At 45.0% G+C, this 13,979-nt stretch overlaps 1 protein-coding gene across 1 annotated transcript in view; it reads left to right on the forward strand.

Annotated features, from left to right (window-relative positions):
- Positions 1-213: 213 nt before the first annotated feature.
- The window catches only part of SPRED2 (sprouty related EVH1 domain containing 2), a gene marked incomplete at both ends in the record, with an annotated part of 67,474 nt that continues 53,708 nt past the window's right edge, over positions 214-13,979 (forward strand). Inside the window, one exon of the mRNA XM_079721110.1 lies at positions 214-251. Within this exon, the coding sequence (XP_079577236.1) occupies positions 214-251 (38 nt within the window). The remainder of the gene's footprint in view (positions 252-13,979) is intronic.

Below are 13,979 nucleotides of genomic sequence, written 5' to 3' on the forward strand. Positions count from 1 at the left end.
AATCCTTTCAAAAGTACCCCTCCTGGCTGAATTTTTTCTCCCCTTAGCCTCCCCCCACCCCCACCCCCGATTCAGAACTCTTCCCCTCAGTCAGCTTGGGACATGCGGGGGTGGGTGTTCAGGGGGCTTATTGTTTTGCTTTATTCTCTTGTTTAGATTGTTCTTCTGCCCCCAGGTCAGGCTCCAGTAGCTGCCAACTCAGGAGCTATCCGGATGGGCCTGGGAAGCCACTGTTTGAGACCAGTCCCCAGGTCCGTCACCCCCCACCCCTCCACCGCCTTTGGAGTGGTTATTCAAGTGTAAACATATCTTGGGGAAACGCAAAGTGGATGTGAAGCTTAAGAAAGCCCTGCTTTGAGCAGTACAGAACCACAGCCGACCTCCTAATGTCAGGTTGGCCTTTCAGGAAAAAAGGGGGGAAATTCCAACTGGTGTTTGAAAACCCCAAGTAATTCCCTGTTACAGGGAGTTTCATGTTGACTTCAGAGGTCCAGGAAGAACCTGATGGATTGTATAGTTGTCATTTGCCAAAGGATATGACTGCTTGGGCACCTATGCTGACCGGTGGGGTGGCGGCGGGGGAGATCTGTCATCAGGCAGCAGAACAGCACTGCATCAAGGCACTCCGTAATTTTGACATCTTTTGCCCACATAGCTGTCTGTCGTATACTTAAGCTTTGCGGGAATAATTGACATAAGAAATCGCATTTTTTTAAGTTCTTGCTCTGTGTGATGTGCTTTATTACATGTACAGTTAATTGGCATCACAAACTTTGAGATACCCCAGAGCAGGCGCCATTGTTTCTCCATTCTACAGATGGAGAAAATGCACTTTAGAAAGATGAAGTAAGTTGTCCGAGGACTCATAGCTGGAAGTCGATGGAGTGGGGAGTGCAGCTTGGACTGTGTGACTCCAGATCCTAGTGTTTAACCGTAGGGTGTCACTCAGCACTGCCAGACCAGCCCATGGATGTATTGCTCCATTCTGCACAAGCATTAGTTTGTCATCGAAACGTTGACGGCGCAGGCTGGGACAGGACACCAGGGGAGGGTTCAGTCCTGGGTTGCTGAACCATCCGAGCTCAGAACTGATTACTGTGGGTGCTTCTGAGCTTTGCTGGGAGGACACCCTCCCACCTGGCTTTTTTTTTTTTTTTTTTTTAATTTATTTTTGGCTGGGTTGGGTCTTCGTTGCTGCGTGCAGGCTTTCTCTAGTTGTGAAGAGCAGGGGCTACTCTTCGTTGCGGTGCGCGGGCTTCTCATTGCTGTGGCTTCTCTTGTTGTGGAGCACAGGACCTAGGCACGCAGGCTTCAGTAGTTGCAGCATGCAGTCTCAGTAGTTGTGGCTCACGGGCTCTAGAGCACAGGCTCAGTAGTTGTGGCGCACAGGCTTAGTTGCTCCGTCGCATGTGGGATCTTCCCAGCAGGGCTCGAACCCGGGTCCCCTGCATTGGCAGGCGGATTCTTAACCACTGCGCCACCAGGGAAGCCCTCACCTGGCTTTTGAAATGCTGTGTGCCACACAACCTTCTCGACATGTGTTTTTGTGGTGGAAGGTCCAGGGCCGACTTGAAAGATGTTCCACTTGCATCACCAGGGTGCTCTGCTGCTGTTGCATTGGTGCAGAAAGGGCAGCTCCACCAGTGGCTGGCTCACCTGGTGAGGTTTGGAAATGAGCCCAGGGGTTGAGAGCTGTATGCCCCAGAGTCCGACTGCTCTTTTGGTTCTGCCACCCAATGGGTTCATAGGCCAGGTTCTCCATTCTCTGGGTGGCAGTTTCCCCACCTGTAAAATGGGGATACTCATAGGCCCTGCCTCAGATAACTGCTGTGAGATTTCAAGAGGACACAGAAGGCATAGTGTCCTTGGCACGTGTTAGGTCAATGTCAACTAACATTTCATTATGATTATTATTAATGCCATTTAATGCTGCATGATGGATTATAGGCACATAAAAATTGTACCATAAGATATCATGTGGCTTGAGTTTTTTGTTGTTTTAAGGCAAACAATATCAGAGCATGTACCTTTGTATCTGAGTCCGTACACCTTGGTACTTGAGTGTATCTTTCAAAGCTGTAATCTCAGGCACCTCCATGCCCATCCCCATCTCCTAGCCATTTGCTTGAAACATTTTCAGGAGCCTTTTTGGAACTCTTCAGAAGAAGAAAAGATGGTGATATTAAGTATTTCTATTGTAAAGGTAGATTTTAAGTTTGGAAATGGCCTTAAGTTCATCAGAGCTAAATCTGATGAATAAGTCAAGAATAAGCTTTGATGATGGTTCCACTATAAGTTAAGAAATGGTCCTTAACTAAAAAGTAAGGATTGATTTTTTTTTTTAATTTTTAATGGCAGACATTTATTATAAGACTAGTCTTGGGCTTCCCTGGTGGCGCAGTGGTTAAGAATCCGCCTGCCAATGCAGGGGACATGGGTTCGAGCCCTGGTCCGGGAAGATCCCTCCCACATGCCACGGAGCAACTAAGCCCGTGCGCCACAACTACGAAGCCTGCGCTCTAGAGCCAGCAAGCTACAACTACTGAGCCCGCAAGCCACAACTACTGAAGCCTGCGTGCCTAGAGCCCATGCTCCGCAACAAGAGAAGCCACGGCAATGAGAAGCCCGCGGACCGCAACGAAGAGTAGCCCCCGCTCACCACAACTAGAGAAAGCCCACACGCAGCAACAAAGACCCAATGCAGCAAATAAATAAAATAAAATAAAATAAAAAGACTAGCCTTGAAGGCAGTTCCAGAAGAAGGGTTCCAGGAAGCTTTGACTTGGGACAGCATCTTTGGAACATTAACAGAGTCTCCTAGGACCAAAACTTTAAAGGCAGGGGTTTGACGGTAAGTGGGCAGTACTAAGACCTATAAGGTTGTGTTTTGGGAGTAAAAATTAGTCTTATGTACACCTACTGGATTAAGTACCAGCTGAGTTGGCCTTTCATTTGCCACTTGTGTAGCTGCTGATGAAGCTCATAGCAGGAGGTTTCCTGCATCCAAGGAGTAGAGGCCAGAATCTGGCTTTGGCCCTGGGTTGACTTGTATTCCGGGTATGTTGACCCCTTGTCATGCACAGAATTCAAATCTGAAGGTGGGAGTGTGTGTATGTCTAGCGAAGGGCCCTCAGCTTGCTGTCCTCCGCCAGGACTTTAGAGCTGGGCATGTGAGAAGGACTCCTCCCTCCTTCCGGATTCCACGGAGTTCTGAGTGGCTGGAGAGCGGCACTCAGCTGGGGCTCACCAGGGGTGGAGGACAAACGTGTGCCCCCATGGAAATGATGGTAGAAAGTTCAAGGGTTTGGTGTCTAAAGATGCTCATGATGACTCATAGTTTCATCCAGGAGGGCTGGGCCACCAGCAACCTTTGGATTATTTTCTATGGGTGGGTGTGAGAGGTGCCACGTTCAGTTTATGTTGGAGGACGTGGCTGTGGAATTTGTTTGGTCGAACTCCAGCTCTGCTTTCTATTGCCAGGTTGACTATGATGTCATAGCATTGCCTGGGCCTCGTTTCTGTCCTGTGTAAAGTGAGAACACAATAACACTTCAGGGTGGTGGTGAGAGGGTCAGAGGGGTTCCGTCTATGAGGAGCTTTGACAGATGCAAGCTCTCCACCTCTCCCAGGGCCCTGAGAATGACACCAGAATTAACCCCATTGCCACAGAAATGTGGGCAGAGACCCACAGTTGTACATCAGAATATGCCACCTGTCACAGGAAAATTTCCCCAGTCCCTCTGTGAGGTGAGGCTCATACTCCCAAGAGGAGAATTGCCACTTCCTCTCTGCTTTGAATAAGGTCAGCTGTTAGGGGTCCATTGCCCAGCAGCTCTAACCCATTAAGCTGCCTAAGACCCACCTTCTCCTCTTAGAACAGGAGCTTTTCTGTGGTAAACGCAGTGTGGCCTCAGCAGGACGCACATTGGCACTTAATTAACGCCCAGGTGAGTGAAGGTGGACAGTCATGTGAACTTCAAGCCTGATGTTGATAACAGGTCATCTCTTGTTTGGATTTAAAGTAGGCCCAGCTTCTGGCTTTCATCTATTTGCCAAGTCCCTGGTTGTACTGTATAGCTCTAGTGTCCTCCTTAATTGCATCAGTAATTCAGGGAAGCTTGGCCTGGACCCCAGACTTGGGGGCCCTGGACCGACAGCTGAATAGACTAAGGAGGTTGCAGGTAGACTCAAGCAGAAGGTGTCTAGCTTCCACTGTCCTCTCACACTTACCCCTGACATTTTCCTGAACCACGCTTTTAGGTTTCTGGAGCACTGATTCTCAAACTTTGCTGTCCATTAGAATTACCTGGAACTTTGAAAAATCTAGAAATCCAGACCATGCCCTCAAACAAATTTGACACACACACACACACACACACACACACTCTCTCTCTCTCTCTCTCTCTCTCTCTCTCTCTCTCTCCCTCCCTCCCTCCCTCCCTCCTCTCTCTCTCTCTCTCTCTCCCCCACCCCGAGGTGATTCCAATGTGCAGCCAAGTTTGAGAACCAGTGTCTTACTTGACAGGAAGAAAAATCTTCTGGTACAGTTACTTAATGAATTGACTTGCTTTCGTGGGGTCACTAACTCTATCATCTGGGCCAAGGTGTCCACCCTAGGGGTTGAACTGCCTGTCCTCCTCAGTAGTGAGGTCTCAGTGGCATATAGCTATTAAAACAGCGTGTTTTCTTATGAAACATTTTACATACTCTCAAAGGTAAAGAGGGCAGTATAGGACTTCCCTGGTGGCGCAGTGGTTAAGAATCCGCCTGCCAATGCAGGCGACACAGGTTCGAGCCCTAGTCCGGGAAGATCCCACATGCCACGGAGCAACTAAGCCCGTGCGCCACAACTACTGAGCCTGCACTCTAGAGCCCGCAAGCCACAGCTACTGAAGCCCGCGCGCCTAGAGCCCGTGCTCCACAACAAGAGAAGCCATCGCAATGAGAAGCCGCGCACCACAAGTAAGAGTAGTCCCCGCTCGCCACAACTAGAGAAAGCCCATGTGCTCCAACAAAGACCCAATGCAGCCAAAAATAAAAATAAATAAATTTATTTTTTTTTAAGAAAGGGGCACTTTAATGGAACCCATATCCTTACCACTCAGCAGTCATTCACCACACACTTTTTTGAAGAGATGGGGTGGGTTGTAGTATTTTAAAGCAAATCCCATGCATCATTTCATCCATAAATACTTCAATATGTATCTCTAAGAAATGACTTAAAAAATATAACCGCAATACCATCATCACACTTCAGAAAATTAACAGTAATTATGTAATCTCATCTAATAACAAATCCATGTTGTTTTTTTCCCATTTGTTTTAAAAAATGCTTTTATACATTTGGTTTGTTCCGATTCGTGTCCAAACAAGTATAATTCATTTTTAATGTTTGGCTTTAACACCTCTGCAAGGAGGTGTAAATGGCATTTGGTCTCCTCCGTACTTTTCTTAGCCCTTCTGGTGGGACCTTGACCTGTCACAGAGGAAACGCTCATCCGGGCCCCAGCCGCAGCCACTTCTGTGCTGCTCTGCTTCTGCCTGAAGGCATGTTCCCTTTGGTAAACTTAGAATAGAACCTTCAGGATGCTTGTGAAAAGAGAATTATGAGTCAGCTCCGTGGACAGCTTAGAATTTCCTGCTCCTGTGCTGGAGGCGGTGGCTGGGAAGGGCTAGAGCTGCCTCTTGGGCCCTCTCTGGGCTCTGCTGAGGGGTTCTATTAGCTGTTGACTTCTGGGGGTTCACCTGGGACTGAGGCTGTGATGCGGGGAGCAGCCTACAGCTCAGCCCTGCCTCCCCAGGGGTGCAGCTGGCTCTGTGTGCCTTCACCTCCAGCTGGACCTCTGAGTTTAGGTTCAGATGATGACCAGCGACAGAGAGGGTTACCTTGTGCCCTCTGAGGCAGCACTAGACACCTCATAGTCATCGCTTCGGCACAATGTCTACGAGATAGAATGCTGTTAGAATTTCTTAAAGGGGCAGATGCCTGGATGGCCCCTAGGATGGATGGGTGCTGAGGCTTTTGGGGGGTGAGAAGGAGAATGATAATTGAGTTATCATTAAATAATAATTGAATAATAATAATTCTGAGGGGTCAGAACTTAAATAATAATTGAATAATTCAATTATTAAATAATTGAATAATGATTCAATTATTATTAAATAATTGAATAATGATTCAATTATTATTAAATAATAATAATTGAATTCTGTCTCACTCCTTCTACAAATGTCGATGGAGTGCCTACTCCATATGTATCAAACCACATCAAAATCTCCTTTTATAATATGATATCCTTCCAAAATATGATGTTTTTCTGAAGTCAAGATTTCAGATGGATTTGTAGTTGTAAGATTTTCTTCCTTCTATCTCTGTACCACGATCAGATAGTTACAGAGCGATATGTAAACATCTTAATATATAAAAGCAACTCTAATATATAAAGTTGTCCATCACAGAATTGTTTTCAATGCGAAAATGCTTAGAAGAGCCTAAATGTTCATTAATAAGGGACTAGTTAGATAAACCATGGTGCATCCTTATAGTCGGATATTGTACAGATGTAAGAAGGGAATGAATTAGTTGTCTATGTTTCCATATGGAAAGATCTCCAAGGGATAAAAAGCAAGGTCCAGAACATGTGACTGACATGCTACCTTTTTTTGTGAGAAGGGGTGAGAATAAATGTATTTGCATAAACCCCAGAAGGATACACAACTTTTAAAAGGTGGTTACTGCTGGCTTGTCGGGTGGGAGAAGAAACAGGATAGATGGGATGTGATGGGAGTATACCTTTTTATATTTTGGTTTATGAATCATGAATGTGTTACCTAAGCAGAACAATTAACTGAATTAAAAGGAATAAATACATCTATACTTACATTGTACAGATAAATTGATTACTTGTTATGCCCCAGCTAATCTGTTTTACAAGCTTCTGACCACTGATTACCTGTACTTAAACATGACAGGTCTGTTGTGAAATGGACTGGTGAGGCTCTGGCCAGCCCAGGTAATGTGTGCCATGTTCTTCCCATGATGCCTTGCTCAGTAGTAGATTATAAATATTTGGTGCTATTCTGCAGCCCATAGGCTTTTCCCCTTCCTCATCCTGAGATCCAAAGTTAAGCTGTAGGGGACAGGGAAGGTGGGCTGCCTGTGTCCTCCTGCACATTTAGCTGCCATCTTTTGAGGAGGAGGTGTGGTGGGTGGAGCTGGGGAGGGTGGGCATGGCTTCCTTTCCCATTCTAGTCCCTCTGTGCAATCTTTTGCTTATGCATTGGCATCCTGTGCGCCATATTGTCTATGTTTGTATTTATTTTCAGCTTCTTTTGAGTGGTAGCAAAATCCCTCTGAGCTGAACTGGTCCCACCCTAGTAGCATGGGATGTTCTGATGTTAAGACTTGCTCTTCACATCCGGCATATTCTCAGTATCAGGCAATTCCTTGGGGCTCACAGGAAGCAAACAAATGAAGTCCATGGAACAGTTTTCTCCCCCTTGAGTGGAGAAAGAGGGGCAGAGAGAATCTTTGGGGAGACTTCAAACAAAGAACATGAAGGAACAAGCCTTGTTTAAAAGCACTCTGAAAGATGAAATTCAAGGACACTGAGGATCTATTCTTCTTCTGCTGCTCTGCCACAAATGTACCTTTTATATTTTATTCCAGTTTTTGCATTTGGGGCTTACTCTTTGGTTTTTCATCTATAAAATAGGTGGGATCCATGTTCATTATCCATTCCTCCTCACTATTCCCTCTTAGCCATCTGATACTTATTTTAATAAAACTTGAAGGCTGTCCTTTTAAATGGCGACTAAGTGAAGAGAGTGAGTAAACCCTCCTCTGTCCCTGTAGTAGATTATAAATATTTGGTTCCTGAGAAAGGGGGATACTTGAAGCAAGTTGTATGTTCACCACCTATGCCTTCCCTACATAGAACTCAAGAAGCTGGTGCCTATGGCAGTGATCTGTAATCTTTATCTGATAGTTTGCAATGTATTGACTGGCAAGCCCTAACTCGGCTTCACTGGCCCATTTTTAAAATTTCTGATAGAACTTAAATGTTGATGGCAAAGTCAGAAACACTTTTCAGGATAATGAGTAACTTTGACTACCGTTCTGATGATTTATTTAACCTGGTACCTGAGAACTCTAGTGCAGGTACATATTCTGGACACCGTCATCTACTTTTCTTGTTTTGGAATCATCTCTGATTGCTTTTCCGAAACCAGAAGTTAACAATGTGACAGAATTTAGGGATGATTTTGGTTTTAGCTAGGTAGGTAATTCTCAGTAAAGAACAGTGGACTTTGTGTCAGAAGTTTTAGGCCCGGTTCTTTCTGGCTGCTACAACTGAATTTGAACAAGAAACTTGGCCGATGATCTTAGTTTCCTCATCTGTCAAATGTGGTTGGTGTAGAAGTAGATATTTCTAAGGTTCATTTTAGAATTCTAGGCTGTTCTTCTGGTTTTTAGTTAACAGTTAAGGCCCATAAGGTGCTGAACCTGTAAATCACTTATTTGCCGCTAGGGGGTGCTGAACTAAAAGACGGAACAAAAAAATCTGGCTAAGCCCTACATGCAATATCTTTTGTTTTGTTTTTTTAAATCAGAAATGAATAAATAGAAAAATGGGGAAATATTATTTCCCAATTATTTTTTAATAGGATTCAGATAGTGGCAAAGAATACATTAAATTTAATCTAACCCACACATTTAAAAGAATGCGGATCTCATGCCAAAGCTTGAATTGACTTTTCCTTACAAACAACATTAGTCAACAATAGCAGTTAATCTCCACCCCCTATTTAAGCCAATAAAGGTTAACCTGCATCTGTTGAATGAATGGAAGAAACTCAATCTACCAAGGGTTTACCATTTGCCAGACACTGAGCTACAAAAGTAAAAAAAAAAAAAAACTTTTTTTTAAGAATCTCAAGTCCAGTGGCAAAGGTAACATGCAAATCATAGCAAAATGCTCTCATTGTGGTACTGATAGCCATGAAGACGGAGAAGAGGGTGTGCTAGACTGTTCCTCTATCTCTAGTTTCTGTCTGTGATTAAAAGTCCTGTGAGATTGTAAGGCTCAGCACCTGCCTATAATACAACCATGGCTAATGTTGACATTAGCTGCTATTGTTGACTAATGTTGTTTGTAAGGAAAAGTCAGTTCTAGCTTTGGCATGAGATCCTCATCCTGTGTGTGTGTGTGTGTGTGTGTGTGTGTGTGTGAGAGAGAGAGAGAGAGAGAGAGAGAGAGAGAGAGAGAGAGAGAGAGAGGGTAGAGGTTTATTGAAATATAAACATTTGAGAACATGTAAGATAGAAAATAACCACAACATATACAGACACTTGCTGCAAGAGGACTTCTGAGGTATTTATCCACTGCCTAGGCTATCCATGTGCTATCACATTTTTTCCTGGTTAAATACAAGTAAGATGGGGAGGGGGAGGGGACAGGGTGGCCCTGGCCAGTGGCTGCCATGTGACCTCAGGGCTGCACTGTCAGGAGAGCTCCTCTTGGCCCAGGGCCCCATTCTGGGGGCACCTGCTGGCACTCCCACCCTCAGACTTTCAGGCTGAGACCTTGCTATTGCCCTTGTGGGCAGCAAGGGCTTGCTGAGAGGGCAAGCTGGGCAAGCTGTGAGATCCGCATCCTTTTAAGCAGGTGGGTTAGTTTAAGCTGGCCTCTTAGATCCAGGGTCGGGAGCATAGCTCTGCCCTAACAAGCCCTGAGTCTTGATCCACCAGCACTGCCCAGCTTTCCTTCCACTCCACTCTCTCCTCTGTCTGCTTTCATTACTGGGCAGTTTTCTCGTTTAGCTGTTATCAATTCATTCTTTGTACAATTTTGGAGCTTCAAGGACTGAACTAGTTTAAGCCCTGCATTTTCTAGACAAGGAAATTGCAGCACCAAGAAGGGACTCTGCAGCCCGAGGTCACATAGCTAGTGGTGAAGCCAGGCCCAACCTATTGCCTCCCAACAGAATAAATTTGCAGGATTTCTAACCCCAGTCATGTGTGCTGCATACGTAGGCAGATGATTAAAGAGTACTGTCGGGAGTTCTCAGAAGAGATTTCTATTTCCACAGCTGAATACCTGTAGAGCCATCTGACAAATAGAGGTGACTACCATTGTCTTGCATATGTTTTTAGTGACCAACAGCAATCAAGATGAGTGGTAGACTCCTCTTCTGAAGACTGTCCCTGCAATTATACAGCATTTGAGTGGCTTCAGGTCTAATTCTGGCCTGAAGTTAGGAAGACAACAGATTGGACTGAGCTAGGCTGATGGCAGATTTGGGTCTAGTATGCTCAGTCTGTGCCATGATCCTCATGATAACAAGTGTACCTTGAGGAATAAGCCGTCCAACCTTAAGCAAATTTCAAGCAAAGACCTCACTGTTCAGCCTGGCAGATGTTAATAAGTACATAAAGAGTCACCCCTTAGGCACTCCCTATGTGTGTGTATGGGGACAGAGATAGAGAGAAAGAGTGTCTTTCCAGGTCTTGAAGCAACTTCATCCCTTGAACTTAAAGTCCCACCCCTAGGTAGGTTTGGTTTCTGTCTGCAGCCCAGGTCTCTGAGGCCAGGCCCTGTTGCCCTGTTTGCTCTCCAGGCTGGAAGCAAAAGTGATCTGCTGGACGCCTGGCCTGCAGCTCGGCCATAGACCCAGAACCCTGAATGCTCTTACCTATTCCTTGCTAATCAAGTCCATGGTTCCTTCTGTAATTTCCCAGGGTGACATTCCCATATTTCTGATGTATTTCAGACTCCTTCTTCCTCTTTTATCAGTCTTGTTTGTGTAACATCCTGTGCTGAAAAATTCAGACTATCTAGCCTAAATCGACCTAGTAGCTCATTCCCGTTTTCCTCCACACAGGCCAGGAACAAAATTTGTGGATGCATTATTAATATAGCCATACAGAGTGCCCCACACCAAATGGGCACCGGGTGAATGTGAGTTCCCGTTGCCTTTCCCTAAAGAAACCTGGCTGAATCCACAAGCCAAGCTCTGAAAGGCCCTCATATCATAGGGACTATTATTAAAAAAAAAAAAAAAAAAAGATCTGCTTAGCTTAACAGCTCATATGCATTTAATCATCGCAGGTCTTCTGGCTCTGGCCGAGCTGAACATCCCCAAATTAACCGTGAGCTTTGGAGAAAGCCTTACTTTACCCCTGTGCTAGACAGTTACACTTTAAGGAAGACAGCTGAAAACTGACTTGGCTTCAAGTGCGATTTGTCACTCTGCGTGCCATCTCTGATATCCTCTGCTTCCCTCCTCTTTCTTGACCAGCTGTAGTCCATTGACCAGCCGTAGTCCAGCGCTCATCCTTCACTTTAGTATTTAACACAGGCGGTTTTCTATTGGATTGACATCGCAAAGATGTTTGATGTATGCCAGGAAGGCAAGTGACCACCAGAAAAACTGGGTGTCTAAGTACACCCCAGATTTCATCTCTGTCAGAGCAGCTGGCTAAGACTTTTTTTTTTGATAAGAGAACTAACCGAAGGCAGTTAGAATGGTTTCTTTTGTTCAAATTTCCTCTCCCAGAGACCAGTCCCAGGAGTCCCTTCACCTGCATTATCCATTAATACTGTGGGTTTATTTTCCCCAAATAAACAAGCGTTCCTGCCAAAGAAAATAGGCAGCACGATTGGATGCGGGGATGAGTCTTGGGACCTGCCTTTGAGGTGTGTTCTACATTTTTCTGGGTTGGCCTCCAGTCTCCTTACAGGACTCCTGCTGGCAGGGGCAGTGTTGCAGCAGCCGTTGTTTCTGAAGGCCCCTTGTGCTGTATGAATCCTGCCCATGGCTGTCCAGCCCTCTTGAAAGCATCCTTCATTTCTTTTTGCTCAGTTTCCTAAAGGCCTCTTCCAGATCATCTTTCACCTCTTGCTTGAGGCTCTGGGGACACATGTGGTTTCGACATAATGCACAGATGTGACTTGGGGGAGGGAAATTACAGCTGTGGAATCACATCAGCCGCGGTCACTGGACTCTGAAATAGGGGAGGTCAGGAAGGAGGGAAGGCGGAAAGACCAACAGGCAACCTCAGGCTCTGTAGATTTCTCCACCTACCATGAGACTGTGAGCACTGTGGTGTGTGTTTTGCATTGTAAGGAAGGCATGAACTACACAGCTCATGTGGACCAAATCACCATAAATAATGCTTGTGTATCTGAGTCTAAATTGAGATATCAAGCAGAATAAGGGAGCAACGACCAGAACTTCTATAGGGAAAAGACCTGGTTCTTTATCCACCCAGACGTTAATCACCAGGGGTCGAAAAACTTTTTCTGTAAAGGTCTGGATAGTAAATATTTTCACCTTTGGGGGCCACATGGTTTCTGTCACAACGGCTCAATTCTGCGTTCGTAGCTCTCAAGTGGCCACAGACGATAGGCCACAGACCAGTGTGGTGGCTGGCCGTGATTTGCCCACCCCTGACCATCTAAATTCATAAAACTTGCAAACGTCCTCATGGTGGTTGTTTGCATAAATAAATGAGTGCTCCGTATGTGGCCAGGCCCTGTACTAAGTACTTATTGTGAATGATCACATTTATCCCATTCAGAACAATTCTCTGAGGTGATTAATAGTATTATGCCCATTGTACAGACAAAGAAGCAAATGTAACTTTAGAGAAGTTACATAACATAGCTAAGGGCCAGGCTGGATTTTGAACCAAGATAGCTTAACTCCAGGCTCAAGCTCTTTACCAGTACACAGCACAGCCTACGGTACCTACATCATTGGCATTCACATTTGCTTTTATGCTTTTAGATCTTGACATTAACCAGTATTTGGACTTTAGCCACCCTCCCCCCCCCAAAATACATGCAAACAGATAGTTGCTGAAAACTCTTGTCTAAATTAATACATGGCAAGAATGAAAAAAATAAGAGTCCTTTAGCGAGTTATAAGAAATCGGAAGCCATGTTCTGCTGTGCTTCCCAGGGAGTTCGGCTTCTTACCACCCAAGGATCAGTGCTGGGAGATGAATATTTAAAGGCCTAGGGAATTCAGAAGCCAGAGACCTCCAGGCTGATTTTCACGTTCCAAGACCCAGTGCTCTGAGGCTGGCAAGGTGGAGCTGGGCCCGGGCAGCTCTTCTGGATGGCCTCAGCCAGGGCCTACCCGCTCTTAACAGAAACACCAACACCAGCATGAGCTGTCAACCTGCTGTGCCCAGGTGCAAGGGTCCTCGACTGGCACTGATGGTGGCGAGGCCATTGTAGCGTGGTCAGGGGAGACTGCTGGTGGTCATCAGTGTGCAAGTCAGCCAAATAGAAATCTCCATTACAAATGGCAGAAATCAAGTCTGCATGTCTTTTGTTCTTATAATAAGTGAGGTGTGTTCTGAAGAAAACTTAGAGTAAAAGATCAGGAAAAAAAGCATTCCGTAACCCATTACCTACAGCAGTAGTTCCCAAAGTGCTTTCTTCAGCTCATAGGGATGGTAATGGGTGAGGGGTTGCTGTTGCCAGATGAGCTTGTGAAATGCAACACTAAACAAACGGCATTCTCAAGGATGGAGTATGTTGTTTTCCCAAAATGTTTGTTCAGGGGGTTTTGGTTTTGTTTTGTTTTTGGAGCCTCTTATAAAATTGTTTGCAAGGAACACCCTTTGAGGAACCCTAACTCAGAGGCTTTCCTAACGTTACATTTCCTTATGGTCTAAGATTTATTTTTTTTTAAATGAGTGAGGGAAGCAGCAGCAAAACTATGGTGGCTATTAAATCCATAAAAATCTTTTTTTTCTTTGTTTTTGTAACAGGGATTGTGTATTTTCTTGTGTTTCTGTGTTTATTTTGAAACTCGCAACTTTTCTGTAAGTGAGAAATGAATAGTGTGAAGGACTCCTCTATAGCCAATTCCCCATTTGTTAACATTTTACCGTATTTGCCATATTCTCATTCCTTTTCTCTGTGTGTATGTACATTATTATTGCTATTACTCTTGTATTTAAA

This window comes from Hyperoodon ampullatus (genome assembly GCF_949752795.1).
Source record: "Hyperoodon ampullatus genome assembly, chromosome: 15".
Classification (NCBI taxonomy): domain Eukaryota; kingdom Metazoa; phylum Chordata; class Mammalia; order Artiodactyla; family Ziphiidae; genus Hyperoodon; species Hyperoodon ampullatus.